Source organism: Astyanax mexicanus, chromosome 2, assembly GCF_023375975.1.
Source record: "Astyanax mexicanus isolate ESR-SI-001 chromosome 2, AstMex3_surface, whole genome shotgun sequence".
Classification (NCBI taxonomy): Eukaryota; Metazoa; Chordata; class Actinopteri; order Characiformes; family Acestrorhamphidae; genus Astyanax; species Astyanax mexicanus.
This window is the reverse complement of record NC_064409.1, coordinates 58666581-58691769: the sequence shown is the minus strand read 5'-3', so window position 1 is coordinate 58691769 and position 25189 is coordinate 58666581. Positions and strand designations below refer to the sequence as shown.

General features: G+C 38.3%; 1 protein-coding gene across 5 annotated transcripts in view; it reads right to left on the bottom strand.

Moving 5' to 3' along the window:
• The window catches only part of kif21a (kinesin family member 21A), a 60388-nt gene that overhangs the window by 28897 nt on the left and 6302 nt on the right, over nucleotides 1-25189 (bottom strand). For all 5 annotated transcript variants that reach the window (XM_049474641.1, XM_007228214.4, XM_049474643.1 and 2 more), the window contains exons 2-9: nucleotides 10717-10939; nucleotides 7824-8006; nucleotides 5185-5334; nucleotides 3815-3949; nucleotides 2866-3033; nucleotides 1501-1616; nucleotides 1186-1381; nucleotides 440-629 (exon numbers count right to left, since the gene is read on the bottom strand). In XM_049474641.1, the coding sequence (XP_049330598.1) occupies nucleotides 440-629; nucleotides 1186-1381; nucleotides 1501-1616; nucleotides 2866-3033; nucleotides 3815-3949; nucleotides 5185-5334; nucleotides 7824-8006; nucleotides 10717-10939 (1361 nt within the window). The remainder of the gene's footprint in view (nucleotides 1-439; nucleotides 630-1185; nucleotides 1382-1500; nucleotides 1617-2865; nucleotides 3034-3814; nucleotides 3950-5184; nucleotides 5335-7823; nucleotides 8007-10716; nucleotides 10940-25189) is intronic.

Genomic DNA, 25189 nt, shown 5'->3' with positions numbered 1-25189 from the left:
TCCGCAAGTGCGAGGACCTTTCTCTCTCTGACGAAGGAAACCTGGGAAAAGCCCCAAAAGTTCAGACAAGATCAATGTGATTGACTATGTCCTGAACATGAGAGAAAAGTTGGAACGGATGGGCCTTCACACAGGGGACATCTGAGAAAAACACATTCATGGTCGTTCCGGACGGGAATAAAATCACAGAGGACCCTCCAGAAAAGAGAAAATTACCCTAAGAACCCACTGAGAAACTAATCCTGTCCAGATAGGGCTTTAGCCAATTTCCAGATCCAGGCTGCAGTTGAAGGTAAAAGGTTGTTTTAGTCGGTTTTAAGTAAAGCCTTCTTATATAGCAAAAAAAGCAATATGTAAGAAATGAGAAACGAAGAAAACATCCAAAACAATTTTAAAGATACAACTGATGTAGCCTTTGATTTACATATGAATTACATACCAACTTTAGCAAGAACCTGATTGGCCTGGTCACTCAGGAGCTGAGTGAGGCGAGCACGCTGAGCGTCGATGGTCTCCTGCATGGCTTTAACTCTCACGCGTAGATTGTTGTTCTCAGTCTGCAGCATGGAGTTCTCATGGTACATGTCATTAATGCTCTCCATGCCATCCTCTCCAATCATTCGCTTCCCCTGTATGTGTACAGAAACAGCCAAGCTCTGAACACTGGCACAAATTCATAAACTCAAACATAAGCAGTGGTTTCTCAAACCACAATCTGTTTCCCTTTTTAAACTCTGAGGCCTGCATTTAACAGTATTGTGGTTTTATATACAAAGTACATAAGTATGCCTTAGAATCAAACATGCTGTTTTTGTTACTGTGCCTTTAAGAGTAATACATGTATAATGACATAAGTTCTAATTTTAAAACCAATTTAGGCGGATTTTGCATTTTACAGAGACCTTAAATATACACTAGGGAAGCAGGGTTTGACAAGGTAGCACAACTTGACAGAACACCGGTCAAATCCAACGCCATTCGCATCGGGTTTTATGATATAGAGCAGACTCTGGTGCTTCGACGTGGTGAAACTGCCCAAGCTTTAAATCACCCAGTCTGTAGTAAGAGTTTAGTAGCATTATTTTAGCTGAAAGAAATGTTATTAAGGGTGAGAAGTGTCGCTCAGCTTGGCTTTAGATACAGGATTTTGGCCTCCTTCCTGTTTTAGAATGAGTCATCCCTTACCGTGCGGTACTCCATGAGCTCCATCTGCAGCCGGGCTATCTCTGTCCTCAGAGCACTGATCTGCTGACTGGCCTTGTCCTGGTTCACCACCACCTTGTTCTTAATGTTGCGCGCTCGGTTAGCATACTTCAGGGTGTTCAGGGTCTCCATGAAGTCCCGATCAGAAGGACTTGTGCAGGCAATCATCACAGTTTGGCTGTAGAATAGAGAGCACCACGTCATGTTTAGAGTGTTCATAACGAATTCAAATGATTAATCAAAATGAACAATCACATTTCAGAGAATATTTTCTAAGCTTATTGATCAGGCTCATACCTGTTGCCTCCTAAAGAATCCTGGAGGAGGCGAGTGAGTTTGGAGTCCCGGTAAGGCACATGCGTTGACCGCTTGCTTCTGTCTCCTAAGGCACTGATGACATTCCCCAATGCCAACTAAATCACAGATATGGAAAATATAACCAGCGTTAAAATCTGCACACTATATACTGAACTTACTGCATAATTACTGAAATCTATTTTGTATTTTCTATTTTGAATTACAGATCAGATTAATTTATTTCCAAGCTGATGTAATATATAGATAAATAAAATTATTCACTCCAAATGTAGTGAGAGGTTTTTTTTTTGTGTATTTAGTGAGAGTTAATGTTTTTTAATAATAGTTGTTATAATTATCTACAAAATGTCCACATACACATTTCTTGTATAATTTAGTTAAAGCAATTGATTTGTTCAACAAAAACAAAAATTACACTTTTGCTCTTCCGAACCCAGTTCACACCCCAAGGTATTAATCATTTTGTTCCGTTGGGTCTGTTGAAAATTTTCCACAGTATTATCTAGTGGTGGGTGGTTACTCCCACAATGCACTAATAACTTTTAGTGAACAGCAAAGCTCATTACATTAGCTGAACATACAGCTCTGGAAAAAAGTTACTTTGATTTTACCAAATTAAAAACATCTGGAATATAATCAAGAGGAAGATGGATGATCACAAGCAATCAAACCAAGCTGAACTGCTTGAATTTGAAGTTATCCAAAAGCAGTGTGTAAGGCTGGTGGATGAGAATATGCCAATATGCATGAAAACTGTGATTAAAAAACAGGGTTATTTCACCAAATATTGATTTTTGAACTCTTAAACTTTATAATTATGCTCTTGTTTACTTTTAATTATTTGAGTTGTAATTATTATATGTTGTCTGTAGTTTATAGAATAAAACAACAATGTTCATTTTACTCAAACATATACCTATAAATAGCAAAATCAAAGAAACTGATTTAGAAACTGATCTCTTCTTCTTTTACTTTTTTCCAGAGCTGTATATTAAAAGGCATTACCAGGCTTTTTTCATATTTTTTTATATACAAAGCTTGTTAACAGTAGGCTACGGTTGCTGAGAAACACTACAGTCATGGTTAATGTGACCAATACTGATGCATGCTGATGATGAAAAGGTGTTAAAGTTTCCACCCCATTTAGTAAACCACACAGCCCCCTATATATCACAATACTAATGAGAAAGGAGGGATTCATTTTAATCAGTCTCTGACTTGCAACCTTTTGACTTTCCTATTCATTGCTAAGGCCTGTCTCCGTAAGTAGAGACCTGATAATATTAAGGGGTGGATGTTTAAGAATTTCTGTTTGTGCTTAATGATGTTGAGTGATTGCCCCACCAGTCCACAGTTGATAGAGATGCCCTCTTTGGCTCTGTCCCCTGTGGCTCCTGTTCTCTTCAGACGCTCTGAGCCAGCCAGGTCCACAAAGTGAAACTTCGCTGTCAGTGTCTCAAACTCCTCCATATCAGAGGAGCCGTTAGCCAGCCGGTTATCAGTCTCGTTTTCCTGACAGAAAAGAGCAGAACAGTGAGAGATTTAACACCCCTTCACCCACCGTTCCTCCTTAACAAAGCCTGATGTGGTACTTTCATAAAACCACCTGAAATTCTAAAGCCATGACAATAGAATGAGAGGGAACTAGATATATAGATATAGTTGTATACTGAGATTTATTAAAAGACTCTTCAATTGATTGAGTAGGTTTTTAACGCCGTGCCGACACACTAGGGTCATTTTTACAGCGGTACTTGAGTCAATTCTTCAAACTGTGTCATTAAAATATATATATATATATATATATATATATATATATATATATATATATATATATATATATATACAAAATAATTATAAAAGATGTTTTATATTTAAAAAAGTTAAAAAATTTATAATTTTTCCAGGTGCTGCAGTTTTAAGCACATTTGGCATCTCACGTTCATTAAAAAACCTCAGTCCATCTGAGTGCAGTGGTTTGCAGTCCATTAAAATGTGTAAGTCTGTCTTTACAAAGATGACAGGTTGGAGCATCTTCTCTAGTCAGTAGATGTTGGTGCGTCAACTTGGAGTGACCGATTCTACATTTTGTAAGGATGGTTTGGTGTAGGCGACTGTCCATTTTAGTGTAGGTTCGTCCGACTTTGTCCTGTATGTCATACAGTTTGTTAAATGTTTTACTGTCCCATTCAGTCTGCCATTTGTTTTTGAAGTATGTGAAGATCTTTGGATAGCTGTCTCTGGGTGGATAGAGAATGCAGAAAACTAGCACAGTAAGACAAACACTTCTTACGTTGTCCGAGGTTGTACACACGCGTACTTGGCACAGGTGGATGGTAAAGATGGCATGGGAGCGTGAGCTCTGCACGTTCATCTGTGTGCTGGCTGTGGTACGTGACAGAGCACCCAGCTTCAAACACTGCATCATCTGCAACAGCATATAAAACCACAATAAATACAAAAAATACTGCTAATGATTACACATATACAAATACAAGCAGTGCACAGAAAAGACAAAAACAAAAAACCCACATTACATCCACACACACACAACATATACACTACAGCGTACTCGCAGTTTTTACAAACTGTAAAAAAGAATCAGTGAACAGGAACGTATCAATATAAAAGGAGGTGATGCAAATGCACACATTCTGAAATTAAATAAAGTACGTACTCAGTTGTAGCTAAAATATATGTCTATTTTCAAATACCAAAAGAAGAACTGGCTTAAAAAGTTAATTATTTTTTATTTCCCCTATTTTATCTCCAGTTAAGTCTTGTCCAATTTCTTTTCCGTATCTAGGTCCCCCTCTTTCACAACATGCCCCAGACACTGACACTGACACTGACTACATATGCTACCTTTTAATCATCCAACACATATTTTTTTAATTGCTGCTGAATGACTCTGGACAGCTGGATGTGTTTGAGGGGAAAAACTATCACTAACTACCAGTTCTGTTAGAACAGCTAGCACATGTTCATGTTGGTTAGCAAAATGCTAAGTGATAAATGAAAGAACTTCAAGAGAGAGCAAAATGCTCTTTTGGATTGGGTGCATTTTTTTAACTAATTTAAAAATCACCCCCACAAAACTGAATTTTAGGTGATGAACTTAAATGATCATTCTTTTCAAATGTATTTCTAATTTTCTCCGATTTTCTCCCAACCTAGCTAGGCCAGCTGTACCAACCATTCAAGTGCTACTCATCACAAACGACGCCACAACACAAAGAGAGTGAAGTCAGTCACTACCTGCTGATGATCAGTGCGCTTGGTTTCGATACATCAGCTCACAGATGCCTTGTGCTAAGTGACATCACCCTTTGGAGTGATGTGGGGAAAGAGCGCCATTTACCCGTCCAGAGAGAGCAAGGCCAATTGTGCTCTCTCAGGGCTCCGGCAGCTGATGGCAAGCTGCATGACTAGGATTGGAACCAGCAACCCCCCGATCACAGTAGAAGCGCTTTAGACAGAAGGACTGCACGGCACCCCTGAATTAATGTTAAGGAATCTATTCTGCTCTCTGGGACTCTGTGCTATGGATGGCTGTGGCATCAGGTTAGAGATGTTAGCAATGCTTAGAGAGCTAGGTCATTCAAAAATCTAATTATTGTGAAGATAACAGTCAGAGATTTACATCACAGAATTTACACTCACCTCAGCCTCTGAAGAGACAGTGCGGGTGGTCACTCCCACAGTATAAATGCCCCCAGTGGCATCTTCATGGATCTTAATGTGAGACTTCTGCTTCCGGACCTCCAAATCACGGGTGGAGTCAAAGAGATCCAGAACCTCCTCATTATACAACTACAGTCATTTCACATCATATCACACCACATCCACACACACACACACACACACACAATGAAAAAGAGACAGAAGAGCATAAATCATTATTCTCATTTTTTTATATAATTTTTATCATCATCATCAAATAAATAGTTGCAAAAATAGCTGGTATATAGTCTCAGCATGGAGCTTTAGAGGTTCCTAATGGTGCTCTGCAATTATCCAATCCCATGCAGCTTGAAAATTCACACAGTTCCTGCAAATCTCTACTAGGGTTGAAGTGTTGACAGGTCTGGCAATGCAGCTGAACGTGGCAAAGCACCTGTGTTGTCAAGCCAAGCTTTTGAGATAGAAGCAGTATGTGGAGAAGCATTGTCCTGTTTAAACAGTGCACTGGAGTGTGCATTCAGGAAAAGTAGAGCCACTGGTTGCAGGACCTCATTAACGTAACTTTGGACTGTCAAAGCCCATCAAGACTCAAGGTGATTTGGCATTGAGCGAAATCGCACCCCACACCATGACACCAGGCATTCTGATAGTGTGACTAGATAACATGCCACTCAAGATGACCCGCTGCCATTGTGAGTCACTCCATGACATTCTGGCAGGACTTACTACCCACCAAGTTTTATTTCTTTTAGATATTTTGATAATATTAAACTATTTTTTAATAAATGGGTGTAATTCACATATTTTCTATATTTTATTATTTTTTTTTTCATCATGCGGAAATGTTACATATTTTTTGTAGGTGATCATGGTAAAGTCACATGGTCCATACTCCACTTTCTATCCACTCATTCTAAACAGCTGATCTTGGCACTTTGTGAGGGAGTTAATTTAGGAACATGCACAGGCTAAGCAGAGCAGAGAGAGAAGAGCAGTAAATAACCCTCATCTTCAATAAATAGCCCCTGAAATAGCCTGGGCCCCGGACACCAATCACAGCATCACTATGGGAACAGTAAGTCCAGCGCAGTGCACCCACACACACACACACACACACACACACACACACACAGACAGGCAAAAACAGACCCCGCTGTGTGCAGGGACACCATGGTGACACTCAGGACTTCACGGTCAACATCAGCTCCTGTGCTGTAGTCTGATAACCAGACTACAGTAGACCACAATAATAGCAATGTGAATCTCAGCCTATAACAACAGTCTAACAGACTACTGCGAATATGGATATCTGAAAGTTGATCGACTATATTAAAGTGGCAGTCCATATTATTTTGTTTCTAAAATAAAAAAAATAGAAGCATTTCTGAGCAGAGAAGGGATAAAATATTGTGTTTAATGGTACCAGTGTGCTAAAACGACTATCCCTGCTAAGCCTAATATATTCATTCTAAAAACTGGGGTGTCTGATCGTTTTTGCAGGAGTTCTTCTGGCCATGTCACATGCCTTTATGTACTTATGTCACAATTACACCCTCTTAAAGTGGATCCGGATCAGTTTTAGTGAACGTGAGGGACTGGTGGAGCAATGGAGACTTCAGAAGGGGAAACTCAGATCTCATTAGCTCATTCACTCACAGTAAAACCAAAGAAACAAAGAGCGCTCTCTTTCTCTCTCTCTGACTGAACATTATCTGGAATCAGATTCATCCGTTTTGAAAGGAGACCGCATCACACCAGCCCAGTTTAAAATGATTCTTTTGCATGCTCTACGCAATTAACCATTCTCACCAGAGAGGGCCCTAAATTTACGAACATCAGCTTTAAGCCTGATCCTATATGATTCTTTGTTAAAGCCTTTTAACTCCACTGCACAATTTATGTCACTGAGTTAAAAAAATAAAGAAATAGTTAAAGTGTATATTGATGTGATTTCTGTTGAATGTGGAGGCTCTTGTCTTTTTCTCAATGGACAATTATAACCAGATGCCACCAGAATTTACCACCCATGCCTTCTCTGACATATTCCTGTTACACAAGACACTCTCCATTCCATTTGACACCCCCATCAGACCTCGCTCGAGCTGCGACAAATAAAGTTTCAATTCAATTCACATTTACTTTTTCTCCTGATATATATTATATTTATATATATTTATAAATTATATACTCCAAGTATAATTGTATGTATTAGTACTATTTATTATAAGTATTATAAAGACTGTTTTAAGCTTATACTTGCTTCTAATTTAGAATAATAAGTGGAGGTTACGTTTTTTAGAGGTGGACTAACAGGTCTTTCAAGGCCAGAACTTTTGCTGATTGGCAGGTGTTTAAATACTTATCTGCAGCAGTAACACACAAATAAATTATAAAAAAAATCATACATTGTGATTTCCGGATATCTTTCTTTTTAGATTATGTCTCTCACAGTGGACATGCTCCTAAGGTGAGAATTTCAGACCCCTCCATGATATCTAAGTGGGAGAAATTCACAGAGTGTTCAAATACTTATTTTCCTTAGTGTATATCATACAAAAAATAACTCACTGCTGCCCTCTACAGGCAGTGGTTCAGTGAAGTGCAGTTGGTACACTTACCTCCAGGAACTGGGCGCTGATCTTGAACTCGGGGACCGGTCGACCCTGATCAGTCGCAGCTTGGCGTCTTTGCTCGATACCTTTGAAAAGGTGACTGACTGCCCGTGGAATGATGCCCAGTTCATCGTCTGGAATGCTCACGTCAAACCCTGTGCCCATTGTGTAGGTTTTCCCAGAGCCCGTCTGAAGCAGAGAAACACAAAAACAGTCTGATTTCACACAGCAAATTAAATACGGTTGATTAGCCAGAATATTAGGGCTTTGTATTGGCAAGATATACAATATATAACATGATTCAGGAGTTACGGTTCAATATATTATGACATATTGCAATTTTGTAAGCAAGGTGAAGCATTGATAGTTTAATTCAAATGTAGAAATTTAGAAAATCTCTCATAGAGCTAGCGCGGTTAGCGGGTAATGCTAATGCTGCTCCAGCAGTGCTAGCCGGGGTTAGCACCAAACTACAGGCTGATAATACTCACCTCTGAACAGGGAAAAAGCGAGTAACGTCTAAAGCTAATGCTACTTTAGCCCCGGTGCTGAAGAACTAAACTTAACACTCCTGTCTAAAGCTGTACTTCAGCGGAGTGGCTTTACTGCTCCTTACAACCTGACTGGTAAAATTCATACATAAGGTGCACTGGATTAAAAGGCACACTGATGATTTTTGGGAAAATTAAAGGATTTTAAGTGCCCCTTATAGTGCGAAAAATACAATACTGAAGGTGTTTTCCTTACTTTTGAAATTGTATTTTGGACACTATTCTGGAGGTTAATACACTGTGTGCAATACTCTTATCTACAAAAATAAGATTTCTTAAAAATGCACGCAGTGTAGGGGGTGTATGTGTTATGTGTGTGTTTGTCAGTTGTGTGAGTGGGGTGGGAATGCCAGAGATCTGCTGATGCGGTTGAGTGGTCAGAGGGGCAGTGGATAAAGCTTGGATTAACACTGGGATGTGCGGGGGGCGGGGGGGGGGCAGTGTTCAGAGGCAGGTATAACGGGGACAGCTACAGGATGTAGGTCACAAGCAGTAGTGTGGAGGGATGGAGAGAGTATGAAATATTCATGTTGATCATATATAGGCTGAACGCAGCTGCTAAAAGTCCTCCTCGCTTTTAAAAAGAGAGGGTGAGAGGAGATCTAATACAAGCCCCTCGAAAGGAGGGATTCAAGAGGCTCCGCTGTCATGGCAACGCAGCAGCGACAAGAGCTGGGGGAGCGAGAGAAGTGAAAATCCAAACTCAATGTCATTTAAATACCTAACACTGGGCCCATGTGTGAGAGAGAAAAAAAAGGGAGTAAGACAGCAAGAGAAAGAGTGTGAAAGAGTCTAAAGAGGACAGCAGGGAGTGAGGAAACAACAACAAAAAAAACAGAATGTGTGGCAGACAGACAGACAGACAGACAAGAGAGTAAAGAGCTTTCTGCATTTCCAGTAAGATTAAATGGGAAGGATTTGTTTTTTGTTTTGCCATGGAAAGACTACAAACCAAAAGTAAAGGATTAATAAAGCTGCTTAAGAAACAATCTGAGACTTACAGACTTTAAAAACCTTTAAAAGCAGCTTTCATAGACATGGATTATCCTTAGTCTTAGACTAAATTTAATTCTTAAGGGGATTCTCCAGTCCTCTACTTCAAGTGTTGGCCTAACACGGTCATATTGTAAACTTGTTGTGTTTATGAACACAAAAACATTGAGAATTTATTTTTATATGATCATTACTCGTACCTGAAAGATTAGCATACACATGCTAAAGAGTTAAAGACATACAGCTCTAGAAAAAAAGGGTTCTTTAAAAATTAGTTTCTTTGATTTTACCAAATTGAAAAGAAGATGGATGATCACAAGCCATTAAACCAAGCTGAACTGCTTGATTTTTTTTGCACCAGGAGTGGCATAAAGTTCTCCAAAAGCAGTGTGTAAGACTGGTGAAGGAGAACATGCCATGATGCAAGAAAACTGTGATTAAAAAACAGGGTTATTTCACTAAATATTGATTTCTGGTCTCTTAAAACTTTATGAATATAAACTTGTTTTCTTTGCATTATTTGAGGTCTGAAAGCTGTGTACTATTTTTGTTAATTCTGCCATTTCTCATTTTCTTCAAATAAATGCTCTAAATGACAATATTTTTATTAGGAATTTAGGAGAAATGTTGTCTGTAGTTTATAGAATAATACAGCAATGTTCATTTTACTACACTAAACTAATTCAGAAACTGAAGTGGTCTCTTAATTTTTTCTGAAAAACTCCTAATAGCCTCTGAATGAAACCACTATGTTATAAACTGAAGGATATGTAAATAAGTAAATAAGTACATGTAAATACAAGGACATGCCAAATGTCATGGGACAGAAAGTACTCTCCTGCACCATGATATTTACTAACTCCCATGGAAGCTTATGAATGCTGGACTGACTTGCAGGATATGTGATTGATGAATGTAAATACAGAGCCACCTGTCTGTTCACATGGACAATCTTGGTCAAGATATTGCTGGTCACAATGATTACCACTAACTGCGCTGTCCACTGTGAGTTGTAATGGCTTCTATAATGTATTCCCGGTAGAAACATGACCCGATGGATTGTGTGTTAATAGTTGGCATCACGTTGAAAATGGAATGTTACATATATTTGACACTGTTCTGACTTGCTGCAATGCAGACTGAGCTGAAAAGCTCCTTGAAGTATTTTACTGAATAGGTGGTAATAGGTAAACTACTAACACAGTAGTTTTTGCCTAATAGGCTTTTTCTGCCAGTAAAAAAAGAGGCTTGCTTTCCTGAACGCTGTTTTCTGGGTGTAACTGTCATGTGTACATTTTAAAACATTTTCCAAAGTTAATACAATTAATACAACCCAAAAAGACACACAAACACACCTGTCCATAGGCAAAGATGGTAGCGTTATAGCCCTCAAAACAGCCTTCTATCAGCTTCTCTGTGCAGTTAGAGTAGATAGTGTCCTGTTGAGAATCCATGTCGAACACATAGTCGAACGTGAAGGCCTTGTCCTTCCCCAGGATCACCTGGGGCTCTCCTGGGGTCACAAACGTACAGATGTGACATCCCTCTATTTTCTCACGGGCCAGCTGGGGACGAATCCTAACAGAAAGAGAGAAAGAGAGACGCATTCATTTTCATTTCATTCAAACTCATTTGCATATTCACATGTAAATGTGAAAAGCTGAAGATTGAATTTGCCGCTGGTGATAAGAGGTGAAAAAACGCAGGGAGGGGAAACTGCTTATTTCTTGCCTGGTAAAATTAGTTGCCTAATTATCAGATCTGTAGGTGATAATGAAGTGTCTGGCACACGCTTGTGCTCTCTCACACCTTCCAAACATCACTGCTTCAGCTTCAGATTCACAGCTGATGGTGTGGACTGCTTTAATAAATTTGAGCTGAATTACAGCCCTATATAAAATAAACGAAGTGAGTGAACTGGATCTGGCCAAAACAGGGTCACTTCTTTCAATCTGCTGCCATTCTTCCTGACGGCCTTTACAGTGAACAGACGCTCAGAGGAGATTTCAGTCTGGACAACAGCACACACTGTTTCCGTGCCAAATCCGTGGCTTAGGCTGCCAGCACTCCGTGTGTGTGTGTGTGCGCGCGTGTGTGTGTTTCTTAGAAACACACAGTACAGCTTACCTGAGATTTTATCATGCATGTTGTCTCTTTAAGAAATGGGACATTATGTTACGTTTTACTACTGCAACAATATGTTGTGCATGTAATACATTCTTTTTAAGTAAAAAGACAAAGGTTTCTATTTGAGCCCACCTTGTGGACAGATATACTATATGGACAGAAGTATTGGGACACTTGTTCTGTCATTGTTTCTTCTAAAATTAAGGCTATCAGGAATACCAGGATTATCCTTTAAGAGTTTATTCTGCTTTTGTTGGAGTCCAGGGTTCTACAGTTCTACTAGATTGCCACCCTACCCCCACTTTATCCCCAACTCTTTAGTTACCCCAAAAGTACTGGATGAAATACCATCATTCCCATTGAACACAGTTCCACTGCTTCACAGCTCAATACTAGGGGGGTGGTAAACTCCTCTAGCCCACACAATGTTATTAGATATGGTGCCAAGTGCCAACAGGTCCATGTTTATCTGTTGCAGAGAGTCCTCCGATTCTTTTCTTCTATCAAAACTTCCCTACAGGGATTAAACAAGCTGTTTAATCCCTTCAATCATATAGTGTATAAATATGCATTTTTTGACAACCTGAGTGATACAGAAGCAAATTCTAAAGTGTAAGAAGCACATGAACTGATGCAGCAAAAGTACAATTAAAGGATTTTATATGAATATGATTTGAGTTAGCTCCATCCAAGTTATATAGTACAGTAGCTGATGGCCAAATCAGTGGAACATCAACATTTCTGTAAAGCTGTAGTTTTCAGGAAAACTTCTACATAAAACGTCTTAAACACCAGTGCTAAGCAAGTATGAGAGAAGAAGAAGGTCGTCCTTGCCGTTGGTCCTGGCCGGCTGTGTGGAGCACCTGACAGTGGGCTTTGGTGCTGCCTGTGTGTATGTGTGTGTGTGTGTATAACAGCTCTTTTGTGCAGGCTGAGCAGCAGAAGACAATACACTGAGGGCAGCACAGAGCTCGTATTGTGTCCGAGTGCGATACTGGATCTGGACGCTGGGACAACCATGCACTGGACGCTGGCAGGAGGGAACATGAGAGACAGGAATGGCAAGAGATCTGAAGTGGAACTGGTGGTAAATAGTGTGTGGGTGAGTTCTGTGGAGTGATGGAGGAAGAAAAGCATGGCCAATGCCTGGGGATTTATTATGGTTACAGAATCATGTGTTTCTTATTGCATCATCCTCATCTCTACAGACAACAAATCGGCGTCTACTGAAACACATTTAGACATTAATGAGGCCAATGTAATCAAGATATCAAGTATATTTCAGAAGTCATGGTAAATTTGTCATAACAAGATTCAATTCCATAATCAATTAGTTGTGGGTCCTCCTGATGCATTTGTAATTAGGTATAATTTTCTCTGCTAAATATGAGATTACCTCATGTTCCCAAAGCTCTAACTGCAGCATCCTCTATCCTCCACAGACTTATGTGGCACACAGTACAATATTTGCAGGGTCGGGCAACATGATGATTTTTAGTGCTGGGTGATATGACTTTCAATCAGTTTCATGATTAATTAGACATTTTTCCTCAATATTATTATATTTTGTTATATTATTAAATTATTGTATGATAGTTCCACATCACCTAAAGATTTGGCAAACTGCAAATAAAAGAGGAGCAACTGTACTATGTTTACACTTGACAGAAGTATTTTATTGTGTAGAAATTTGCCCACAGTTTGACAGTATTTTGCTTTTGACTTTCATCCATCCATCAAAGGCAAGAATACCGCCTGAAGCAGGGCAGGTGCCAGTACATCTATTTTAATATACTCAATATATATTAATGTAATGAAATAAGTTTATCACTGACCTCAGGCCTGTGAGTGTCACACATCCACCCATTCAATATGAATAAAGATCAAGAGTATATAATGTCAACAGTAACAGATGTACATCTGTGCTTCAGGTCATCCCTGAGCGACACTAATCGAGTATCCCAACAACCAAGGGAGTCATAACATATAATTAATGCTTTACGCCAATCCATAATCTTGTTATGTAACTGTATTTTAGCCCAGAGTAACAATTACCTGCTGTTCTGTATCATATTAACCCACACACAGTCTTTTTATTGATATGTAAAGGGAACAAAAATAAGCAAGCATTAAACCTTCTGGTCTGAACAGTGTGCAGGACTCTTTTAACCCAGTATCAATCTGCAGGCAGGTCTCTACCTGTCGCTACCCTCCAGAGCGCTTCACTAGCTAAGCATAAATTATTAAAAGCTGCTTCTCTTCAGGTTGAGCCAGCAAAAACGAAAATCCTGCTCAAGTATTTCAGATGATCTGGAATCAGGATTCTTTCTTTTTTTTTTACCCAATCCCAGCGTATTTTTGGTCAAAAATTGGTCGGGTCTGTGTTCATGAAGCTTTGCTCTTCTACACCAAGAAGCTATAAATATGAGATGTGGTCTCTAAGTAGTAATAAACAGCAACTATCAGAACTCCTTAAACACTTTAGGTTTGGGAAGCTACAAGGCTAATGTTGTTAAGAGGTAATGGAAGCATACAAATGCCTTTAATAATCACGTGGACTTCATACCTTAAACCATCAGGATTTTAATCTGATTAAGATATCAAGATAATCTACAAAACCTGGGCAAAGCCTGAAAAGTTTGTCTTCAAAATGGCTGATACTCTTTTTAGCTAAGAGATTTTGTCCATTGACTGAATTTGTTTTATAGCTATCATCCATAGTCATTGATTATTTAATTATTATTAGTTATTAGTTTCATTAGTTTTAGTGTTATTTAAGCACTGGATACTATACTGTAGATTTATAGTAGTGTACAACAAAAGAAACTTTGACTACACTTTATTTGAAGGTTACCCACATAAGAGGCTTCATTGAATTTAGGACTATATTATGCTTTTACACGCACCATGACATAAGTTCTACGAATGATTTTGGGGCCCTTAATCTATAGTGGTAACACATTTCCTATTTATAACACCTTCATTAAGCAGAATTTAATTATGCAGAATAAGTCAAATATTATTTCATGTTTTCCCTTTCATAAACAATATCTATAAAGTTTAAAATAATTAAAAAAGCATGTAATATCAATACATTCTCACACATTCTTATATAAGCAATGGCAAAAAAGCTGACAAAAGCTTTAAAAATACACTATTTAATGTTTATAAATGTGATATGAAGCCCCTATGTAGGTACCCTGCATATAAAGTGTTGCACAAAGTGTTGCACTTATTTATCCTTGGCTATAAAAGAAGAGCACAAAAAGGCTGAAAAGCATTCTGTCTGGCTTTTTGAATTACTCTCACAAGCTACATTCATGGAGTTAACTGAAGAGATCCCAACCAATGGCACTGAGTCTTCAGATCCAATGTGGTGCAAAAAGGAAAAAGCAAATAGAAAGCACTCATCCAAACTCCTGCATTATGCACTGTGTACTCTGAGTGTGAGCCACACACACTTTCATCTGTCTGCTCTCATTAGTCACAGTGAGAGTGGCAGCAGACTGCGCACTTACTTGTAGCAGAGGACAGGTAAAACTAGGTCAGACCTGGATCTGTCCTTCAGTTGGTAAACTTCACCTCTGACTTCTGTAATTTTGTTTACTAATTTTAAGTATTTTTGAGTGTGTTTTGTGGTGGTTGTACAGTAAATTTTCTTTTTATCCTCTTAAACTCGACCTTCAGCTGTGAAACGTGGATTTTAGTAAAGCTGACAGCAGGTCAGTCCCAGTGGCAGATCTGGAAAGTTTTTTCAGAGGGTGAAAAGGGGTCAGTAGGGAATTTTGGGAGGATGCCATGTTCATGCAGCTACTAAGCAGACTGATGAATGCATGCAGCAGCACTGGAGTCATTTTTTACCATCTTGCTGTATTCCTTAGCTAAACAGCTAGTTCACACACAAGCTTGTACACATATTTAGTCATTACTACGATGTATATCTTTGATGGAACTGCAAGAGAGGTGTTGTGTTGTGTGGACTGTGTAACGCTGCACAATCCAAGTCATATGCCATTCTACATTAAGGTAGTGGATTGGTAAGAACTTGGGCATATGATATAATTCACAATACAGGGGTCCAGAGTCAATATATCATAATATATTGCAAGATTGTATGCAATCCAACAACCTATAAATACAAACAAATCAAATCATGTGTACCATAGTCTAGTGCTGGGCGATATGGGAAAAATCAAATATCACAATATAGATTTTTTTATATCACGATAACGATATATATCATGATATACCACATTTATATAAATAAATTGTAAATAAATAAACAAACACAAAATGAGGGTATTCAATCTGTAATTTCAGTTCGCTTTAGTTTTTTCTTTTAATTACCGTTTTTATTAGTTTTAGTTAAGGAGAACTTTCACTTTCAGTTTCCATTATTTCGTTCGAAATAGTATTGAAAAACAGATGACTACATCACAGGCTATTTCCTGGAGCCCAACCAGGCCCAGGAAATCCAGGGAAATCTCGGGTCGGGTCCGGAAAAGAAATAAAAGTCAAAGTATCCTGCTAATTGAAAGTAAGGAAAATTAATAACAATAATAATATAGTTCTGCATACTAGAGTTTTTCTGGGGATTTGGCGCTTCTTCTACTGCTTACGGGCTGCATGACATGCCGTCTCTCAACTTGCCACTCAGACAACAGTGTCAGCATATAAATCGCGTCCGTTTTCCTACAGGACAAACTGTAGGAAAACCATTCAAACGTGCGGATGAGCTCTCCGCACCCGATTAAAAAAAAACACACAGGGTCTGTCTGGATTAAAATTGTTAGATACAGCTATTAAATTAATAAATCAACATTCATTGAAAAGACCAGTGAGACATTCTGTATGCTAAATAACAAAGAAGGCAGCAACAAGCTAGAAGCTAATAAGCTAATAACAAAATTTAATAAAAACAGAAAAATAAATACAAAATAGGAAAATAACTAACTAAACTAAGTTCAAAATGCTAAAAGGAATATAGTCTAATGAATTCTAAAATATCCACATAAAGTACCACATAAAATGGGTCCAAGATACCTCTGCCCCGGCTAGTGAATTGGGACACGACGGGGGAAAAAATGGCCTTATATGGAGATAAGGAGCCCAAGAACCGATGGAAAAACGAGAACAGGCGGAAACTAAAGCCATGCCGAACGCTACAGAGAGACAGGGGAGGAATGTAAACAAAAGCTCATAAGAGAAGTATTTTTTTCCACACATTATCGTTTATTACAGCCTATTGCCGACCCCTGGTCTACAGCTACTCCTGCCTTAATGTACAAACCTAAACAGCCACAGCGTCCACAGGCTTTGGCAAGTACAAGGGCCCCTAAATATAAAATTTTATTTTACGGTGCTGTCAGCTGACACACAATCCTCCAGTGACAAACTGCTCCTCAAAAGCCCTGCACAAGAAATAGAGCATGATAGAAATGGTCATAAATTATTTAAAATAAAACCTTGTTGCATTACAAAACGATATATTTTTGAGTTTTCTTACAACAGTGGAAAAATATAGTATACCAAAAATGCTTGATATTATATCCACAGAAAAAAGAACATGAAAGTTGCACTGATATACCAAATATCTAGGATCTGCAGAGAATACAGCCTTACACATACATGTCCAGAGAGATCCAAGCTACATTACACACTGCTATTGATAGAGTGCAATGAAGCAGGACAGCTTTTCAATTCACACCAGAGGAAAAAAAAGTCCTGACTTTATTGGGTGAAGACCAATGGGTCACGTAGGCCACCGAAGGCCCAATGCTACTGACTCCACTCCAGAGAATATAGTCCCTGCCTAGATGCAGCATGAGATATATCCAGAGTAAACAGATACTGGGTCAACCTGAATGCACTACGGAATAAACCAGAATAAACGGAGAGTGGGTCAGACCCAAAACAGCCTGGGAAGCACTGAGGTAGCTTCAAATAGACTCCTTGTTCACTATTCCCTTAGCGGGCAATTAAAGGTTACTACTGTAAATGGTGACTGACGAGTAGCTGCTCTTCAGAGGCAAATAAGATCAAGACTCTTGGAACACAAGTTAAAAGGAAAAGGGTCTGGATCTGAAGAACAGCATGGGGTAAAGGTAACATGAGAATTTCTTAAAAGAACTTTAAGAAGTTCAGCAAAATAAAAGGGCTTCTTGGTAAAAAAAAAAAAATACAAGCCTGATTTTTGGTGCCTGTGAAGAAGATGAACTAAGTAAACTATATAACTGACAGTAAACCTCATAGCATCAATAAAAGATGAACAAAGAACAATACAGACTCTAATATTAAGATATTAGACCTGCCTGCTTTACCAACACTACCTTGTGTACTGCAGTTAGCAAAGTGCCAAACATGAAGTACCACTGACCACAACGATACTCAGGCCCGTTGCAACAAGGCAAGCAAACCAATCAATTGCCTAGCGTCCCGAGCTGGCCTTGGGTCCCCAGACAGCGACAGGTTGTGAACTGAATGCAGTGACAAACTGTATACGCACCCCTTTAAATTCTGTGAGTCAATGCAGGAAAGTACAACACTGCTCTTGTTGAAATTCCCCTCAAGGGGGCCCCTAGTTGCTAGCAGTAGCCAGCCAGCTAGGTTTGTGAGTTACCCTTCAGAAAGGCAAAAAAGAAAGGAGAAAAAAGGAAGAAGAAGAAAAAACAGACAGCTGTGAGTGATAATTTACATTGGATAAATTAATTAAATTAATGTCATGCACAAATGGTGTGATTTAATATCAGGTACACTAGCTTTAAAGCATCAGTTATCTGTGTCTAATTCTCAAACAGCAAAATGTAAAAAATCGGCTATGTTTTTAGCTTGGGGCCCACAAATGCCTTGAAACAGCCCTGATGATATTCTCCCCATTACAAGTTATTGGAACAGCAACATACAGTTGTGGTCAAAAGTTTACATACACTTGTAAAAAAACATAATGTTATGGCTGTCTTGAGTTTTCAATAAGTTCTACAACTCTTATTTTTCTGTGATAGAGTGATCGGAACACATACATGTTTGTCACAAAAAACAGTCATAAAATTTGGTTCTTTCATAAATTTATTATGGGTCTGCTGAAAATGTCACCAAATCTGCTGGGTCAAAAATATACATACAGCAACAAAATTTGTCAATTTTGGTGATGTAGCGAGTTGTGTCAATCAAATTAGCTTCATGTCATGGCCTCTTCACTTCTTGTAAGTGATTCTGATTGACTACAGCTGTTGACTTCTCATGAGCCCATTTAAATAAGGCTCATTTGACCCAGTGATTAGACTCAGCTACAAAAGCTACAATGGGAAAGTCAAAGGAACTCAGTGTGGATCTGAAAAAGCGAATTATTGACTTGAACAAGTCAGGGAAGTCACTTGGAGCCATTTCAAAGCAGCTACAGGTCCCAAGAGCAACTGTGCAGACAATTATACGCAAGTATAAAGTGCATGGAACAGTTGTGTCACTGCCACGATCAGGAAGAAAACGCAAGCTATCACATGCTGCCGAGAGGAGATTGGTCAGGATGGTCAAGAGTCAACCAAGAATCACCAAGAAGCAGGTCTGCAAGGATTTGGAAGCTGATGGAACACAGGTGTCAGTCTCCACAGTCAAGCGTGTTTTACATCGCCATGGACTGAGAGGCTGCCGTGCAAGAAAGAAGCCCTTGCTCCAGAAAAGGCACCTTAAGACTCGGCTGAAGTTTGCTGCTGATCACATGGACAAAGATAAAACCTTCTGGAGGAAAGTTCTCTGGTCAGACGAAACAAAAATTGAGCTGTTTGGCCACAACACCCAGCAATATGTTTGGAGGAGAAAAGGTGAGGCCTTTAATCCCAGGAACACCATGCCTACTGTCAAGCATGGTGGTGGTAGTATTATGCTCTGGGGATGTTTTGCTGCCAGTGGAACTGGTTCTTTGCAGAAAGTAAATGGGATAATGAAGAAGGAGGATTACCTCCAAATTCTGCAGGAAAACTTAAAACCATCAGCCCGAAGGTTGGGTCTTGGGCGCAGTTGGGTGTTCCAACAAGACAATGACCCAAAACACACATCAAAAGTGGTAAAGGAATGGCTAAACCAGGCTAGAATTAAGGTTTTAGAATGGCCTTCCCAAAGTCCTGACTTAAACCCCATTGAGAACATGTGGACAGTGCTAAAGAAACGGGTTCATGCAAGAAAACCATCACATTTAGCTGAACTGCACCAATTCTGTCAAGAAGAGTGGTCAAACATTCGACCTGAAGCTTGCCAGGAGCTTGTGGATGGCTACCAAAAGCGCCTAGTTGCCGTGAAAATGGCCAAGGGACATGTAACCAAATACTAATGTTGCTGTATGTATATTTTTGACCCAGCAGATTTGGTGACATTTTCAGCAGACCCATAATAAATTTATGAAAGAACCAAATTTTATGACTGTTTTTTGTGACAAACATGTATGTGTTCCGATCACTCTATCACAGAAAAATAAGAGTTGTAGAACTTATTGAAAACTCAAGACAGCCATAACATTATGTTTTTTTACAAGTGTATGTAAACTTTTGACCACAACTGTAATATAGTGTTGCTTTAAGTTTTACATACATATCTGAGTCAGCCACAAAATAAACAGTGGTGTTCTAATTTTAGCAATAGCTACCTGACTTTAAACATGCACTTTTGGGCAGAAGGTTGGATCCGATGCTATAACTTTCTTTTGACTGCTTACAGTAAATTAGCTTGCTAACTGCATGATTAGTTGCTTTACTAAGCACTGCTGGGCACTGCTAATGACTTCCCCTTTAACACATTTTGCTTCATAATAGATATCACATATTAATCTACACAGCCATGCTCTGGTTTTGCTTACAATAACTGAGAAATTATTGATATGGAAGGATCATGTAAAAATATACTGTCCTGAACATGAACTTTTATTTTTATTTTGACTCAAATGATGTTAAGAATGGCCGTCTTAAAGCAGACCTAGAATGAAGAACTGTATTTCCCTAGATATCTATTTACTCACTTATTAATATTCAGTGCCATTTTATGAACTGAAAACACAGAACTTAAAATGCAGTAGAAACACATTCTGGTGAACACAGCAGGAGGAAGCTGGTAATAGCAAGTAGTAGAAGCTACAAGCTAACCCAGCACCCAGCATCTCTTCAGCTAGCTATCCTCACAGAACTGCAACACTATTTGGTAATAATTATAAATAAAGCAAATACTGCTACAGTGCCAAGCTATGCTATGCTATCCTATGCTAAGCTACATAGCTACTGTTTTCTGTTGCAGTGGTATACAGAAGCTAATAAAAGAAAAATATAATTTGTGCAAAACAGTACTTTTTTTTACTAAACAGATGTTATATTCTTATTATTTATAAAAAATAAACATATAATACTGATTAAATGTATTCTATGATGCCTCAAAAGGCTAAGCTACATAGCTACTGTTTTCTGTTGCAGTGTTATAAAGGAGCAAATAAAAGCATATTCTTTTATTTTATCCCCTACATAAAAATTACTTTTTTAGAAAACAAATGTTATATACTTAATATTTATAAATAGAAATAAACATATAATACTGATTATATGCATTCTGTGATAGCTCAAAAAATCAAATTCACATATACAGTCTCAGTGCTTGTGTTTTATGGTAAATTGCTATCATGCTAGCATTACTATTGTCAAAATACAATGATAGTGACTTTTGTTATGATACCTGCCTAAATTTCTCAATATCGATACTGGAACGAAATCATAGCAAACGCCTAAAAGATCAGAAATTAAATAAATATATCTAAAAAATATTAGTTTTAATATAAATAATAATAATAATAATAATAATAATAAAAGAAAAGAAAAAAGAAAAGATTAAGAATGACGCTGTTTATTCTTAATTTCAAGTAAGAACACAATATTTCTTTGATAGTTAAATAAGGAGAGCCCCTCCTAATGAGAAAATCTCTGAAAAACAAAAAAAATGTCAGTGATGTCAGCAGCCACGCCCCCCCACACCTGCTTACATTTGGAATCAAAGTTGGATAAAGTACAGGTACTAAATAAATGGGGTATTTGTACTGTTTTTAATGACAAAGTAATTAAATACATTTACACTATCAGCATATCATGAAGCACTAGCTAGCTTGCTAACTGCATCAAACAGAAGAAAGTTTCTGCTGCTAATGTTTTGGTCCAGCCTTAGTCTCAAGGTATGCATACACATTTTTCAGATGACTGTGGCTTTAGGCTCCTTGTAGGAGCTCTGTCTGCTTATATGTTCTCTAATGAGTGCTGTGAACCTCCTCCAAGGAGCCCTTCTGAAAATGCAAGTTGATGACAACAGCAGTGTTTTGGCAACACTGGTGACAGTGCACCAGCCATTCATTCCTGAACGTCTGACAGGTAAAAACAAGTCCTTCAGGGAAAAAAAAGCACAAGAGCATCCATGTCTGCAGTCAAAAATCATTTAACTACAACAAACATGAGGAGGAAAACCCCCATTACTGAAAAGCAGAACATATAAATTATTACCGAAAATACTGTTCTTTGATGGAGCTCTTACTGAAGCCAATTTTAAACATGCTGGGAGTCAGGTGTCTAATAGTTAGCGCAATTTTCCTTTCACATATCCATCACACAAAAGCTAAATAACTAGATATGCCAGACTGTGGATTATTTATGTGTGTGGCTGCCCTGGAGATATTACATTCACAAAAGGCACTTCAGTGTTAATCACACAGTGCCAGGGAAGTTCTAGAGACCTCTAAGTGTAAATGTAACAAAATGGTGTAATTTCCTACTGCTGGAGTCACGCTAGGCCTTTACCACACACAAACAGCCCCCTGCTTCTACAGGTGTGGGGTGCAGGGGGGTCAGTTTGGGTCATTTAGGGTCAGAGTTTCTTTCAGGGCACAGAGTGCAGGAGGGGTAATTTGAGAAAGAGCTATACTGAAAGCGGTGTCCACTGACAGACCTTAAACACCTGAACAGTGTACTACTACCTCTAACTTACGGCAACTTCTCAATCAGATATGTGGTACATTTATATACTTATAAAATACACTTAGAAAACAATGACTGACAATTCAGTAGGTGAATAATAGATTTTCCAGAAATGGACAATTAAACATACCTTCATAACCCAAAATTTCTAAGCATTGTGTTTTAGACATAACTAAACAGTCAATCCCAATGAATATAAGTAACAATAAAATAGCAATAAACCTTTTACCTAAAGCTGAGCAATATGTTGTATGCAGGCAACAAAGCATGCAAATGCAAAAATACTTGGAAAGTATTTCCAAGTAATAACACTCAACACAGCAGAGTTTTATGCAAATTATGCTGTGAAAAACATGGTTATTAAAGGAGCAGCATTTTGTCTTGATTTTGACTTGATCTTAAACAACATAATCCAGTTAAATCCCATGAATAATGCAAATGTATTATGTTTACTATTAAATGAAATATATTACTTGATACATTTTGATAATCACTAAAATAAATATACTGTCTTCCATTTTTTGTGTTGTCAATTAAAATCCTTTAATTAATTAATCTTAAATACTTTAACATTATACTTACATTAGGTCATCTCCATTTTGCCTTTAGCATATTGAAATATAGATATTATATCGCCAAGTTCTTTTAAAAGAACTTGAATTCAAAAGTAAAGAAAAAATTAAATGTAAGGAAAAACAGACAAACATGTGCAAACAGCATCTGCTTTCGTAACTAGATGTGGGCCTCCATCATAAAGCTGAAGAATGATGTGCTGACAGAAGGTTCTCATGTCTTTGTGAACTCTATATCTACAGTTTGGAAAAATCACAATGGGCTCAGAAGAACATCAGCTACCAGTGAAAATGTTCTATAGGAGTAGACGGCAATGACTGACTGTGCTTTTATACCTTGTCCTCCAAATATTCACATACACATTTTCCCACTATGGTAAATCTGCCACTAGTTATTTTTGTTTCTATGTATATTTTATCATTTTCACTCACAGGACCACCACAGAGCAGCTATTATTTGGGTGGTGGATCATTCTCAGTACACTGCAGTAACACTGACATAGTGGTGGTAGGTTAGCGTGTGTTGGGGTGGTATGAGTGGGTCAGACACAGCAGTGTTGGTGGAGTTCCTAAACCCCTCAAATCCACTGCTGGACTAAGAACAGTGTTTAAAAACTTCAGCAGCACTGCAGTGTCTGATATATTCATGCCAGCATGGGAACAGATGCATTGCTAATTTTATTATTTCATTCATTTGATGTATCAGAGGAGCATTTGATCTCTCTTTTGAGCACATAAAATCTAAATCAGAAAACTGAAGCAATGATACTGGAATAGTCGAACCTCCCGCTGCATGAATATGAAATGATACACGAGTCGTCTTTGTGGAGGTTGTGGTTATAATTCCATTGGATTACAGATGTGTAAATCATGTCATGTGAGGATCATAGGAACTATTTGTAAGGGTGTGAGAAGTAATCAGTGTGTAATGGACAAATATGGGTGGTGAGTGAAAAGTGGCAAGAAGGTATGTTGGAGGGGTGTGTGTGTAGTAATAGTTTTACTTGGGCAAAACGTTTATACGGGTGCAGTGATTGTTTTACTAGTTTCTAAACCAGCTATACAGCTATACTAGTAATTGTGTGTTCCTAAATTTAACTGCATTCATATACAACACTGCCTCAAGCATGAATAAGCATGAACATTGAATAAACAATATATACAATAAATGGTTTTCTGGGAATTCAAACAGAATGGCAACATACAAAACACTTCAGCAACAGAACAGAAGAACAGAAGCCAGTTTGGGTGTGGCAAACACATGTAAGCCAATGTATAATTACTCTCAATCTGTTCTGCATAGAGAGTCGGTTCTTTAAAGCACGTTACAAGACACAATCATCCTTCATTCTGTGCCAAAACCAGGAATGTAGCTCAGTATGTGGTCGGATGAATCCACAGACGCACCGTATTTACCCTCTTTAGGATGTGACCGGGGAAAATATGCTGACTCTATAGGGGTCGGGTTAGAGGAGCTGAAGTTCACCCTAGCTTTCAGTGGTCAGTGTCTATTTTGGTGATCCTTAAGTAGAGGCTTTTCAAAGGCTAGGAAAGAATGTTTCAGAATGCAAAGTGTGCGTTGTTTATGGATGGCTAGAATGTAGTCATATTTTATCTGACTAGATCATTTTAATTCAGGTTCAGAATGCATCAATGCTAATCTCCTAAAATGTATTATGCCTAAAAAAAAAAAAAAAAAAAAAAGGAGTGTATGCTATTCTTAATGCTTTGTGGATGATTTATTGTCTTAAAAAGAGACTACAATGCCAAAGGTCATGGAACAAGAACTAATACTTTGTCCCGTAATTTTTGCCAAGAACAAGAAGTGTGACGGCTCCTGCACTGAATGTTGATGTAATTTCTGCCAGAGTCTCTTTTATTGTCTGTTTACATAAACAATTATACCCAGACATTACTGTTACCAGTATACACGTGAGACTTGTGATTGAGGAATGTTAAAAGCCCACACAACTTTTGAAATGGAATATCCTATCCATCGGGCACCCACAATCAGATCCAACTCGAACTCTGGCCTGTGATCAACTTCACTCACAAGATAGCACTTAACAACATATACAGGTGTAGGGGTGTTCCAGAGCCATTTGCTGAGGTAGCATTTCAAGATCAATTCATACACAGCT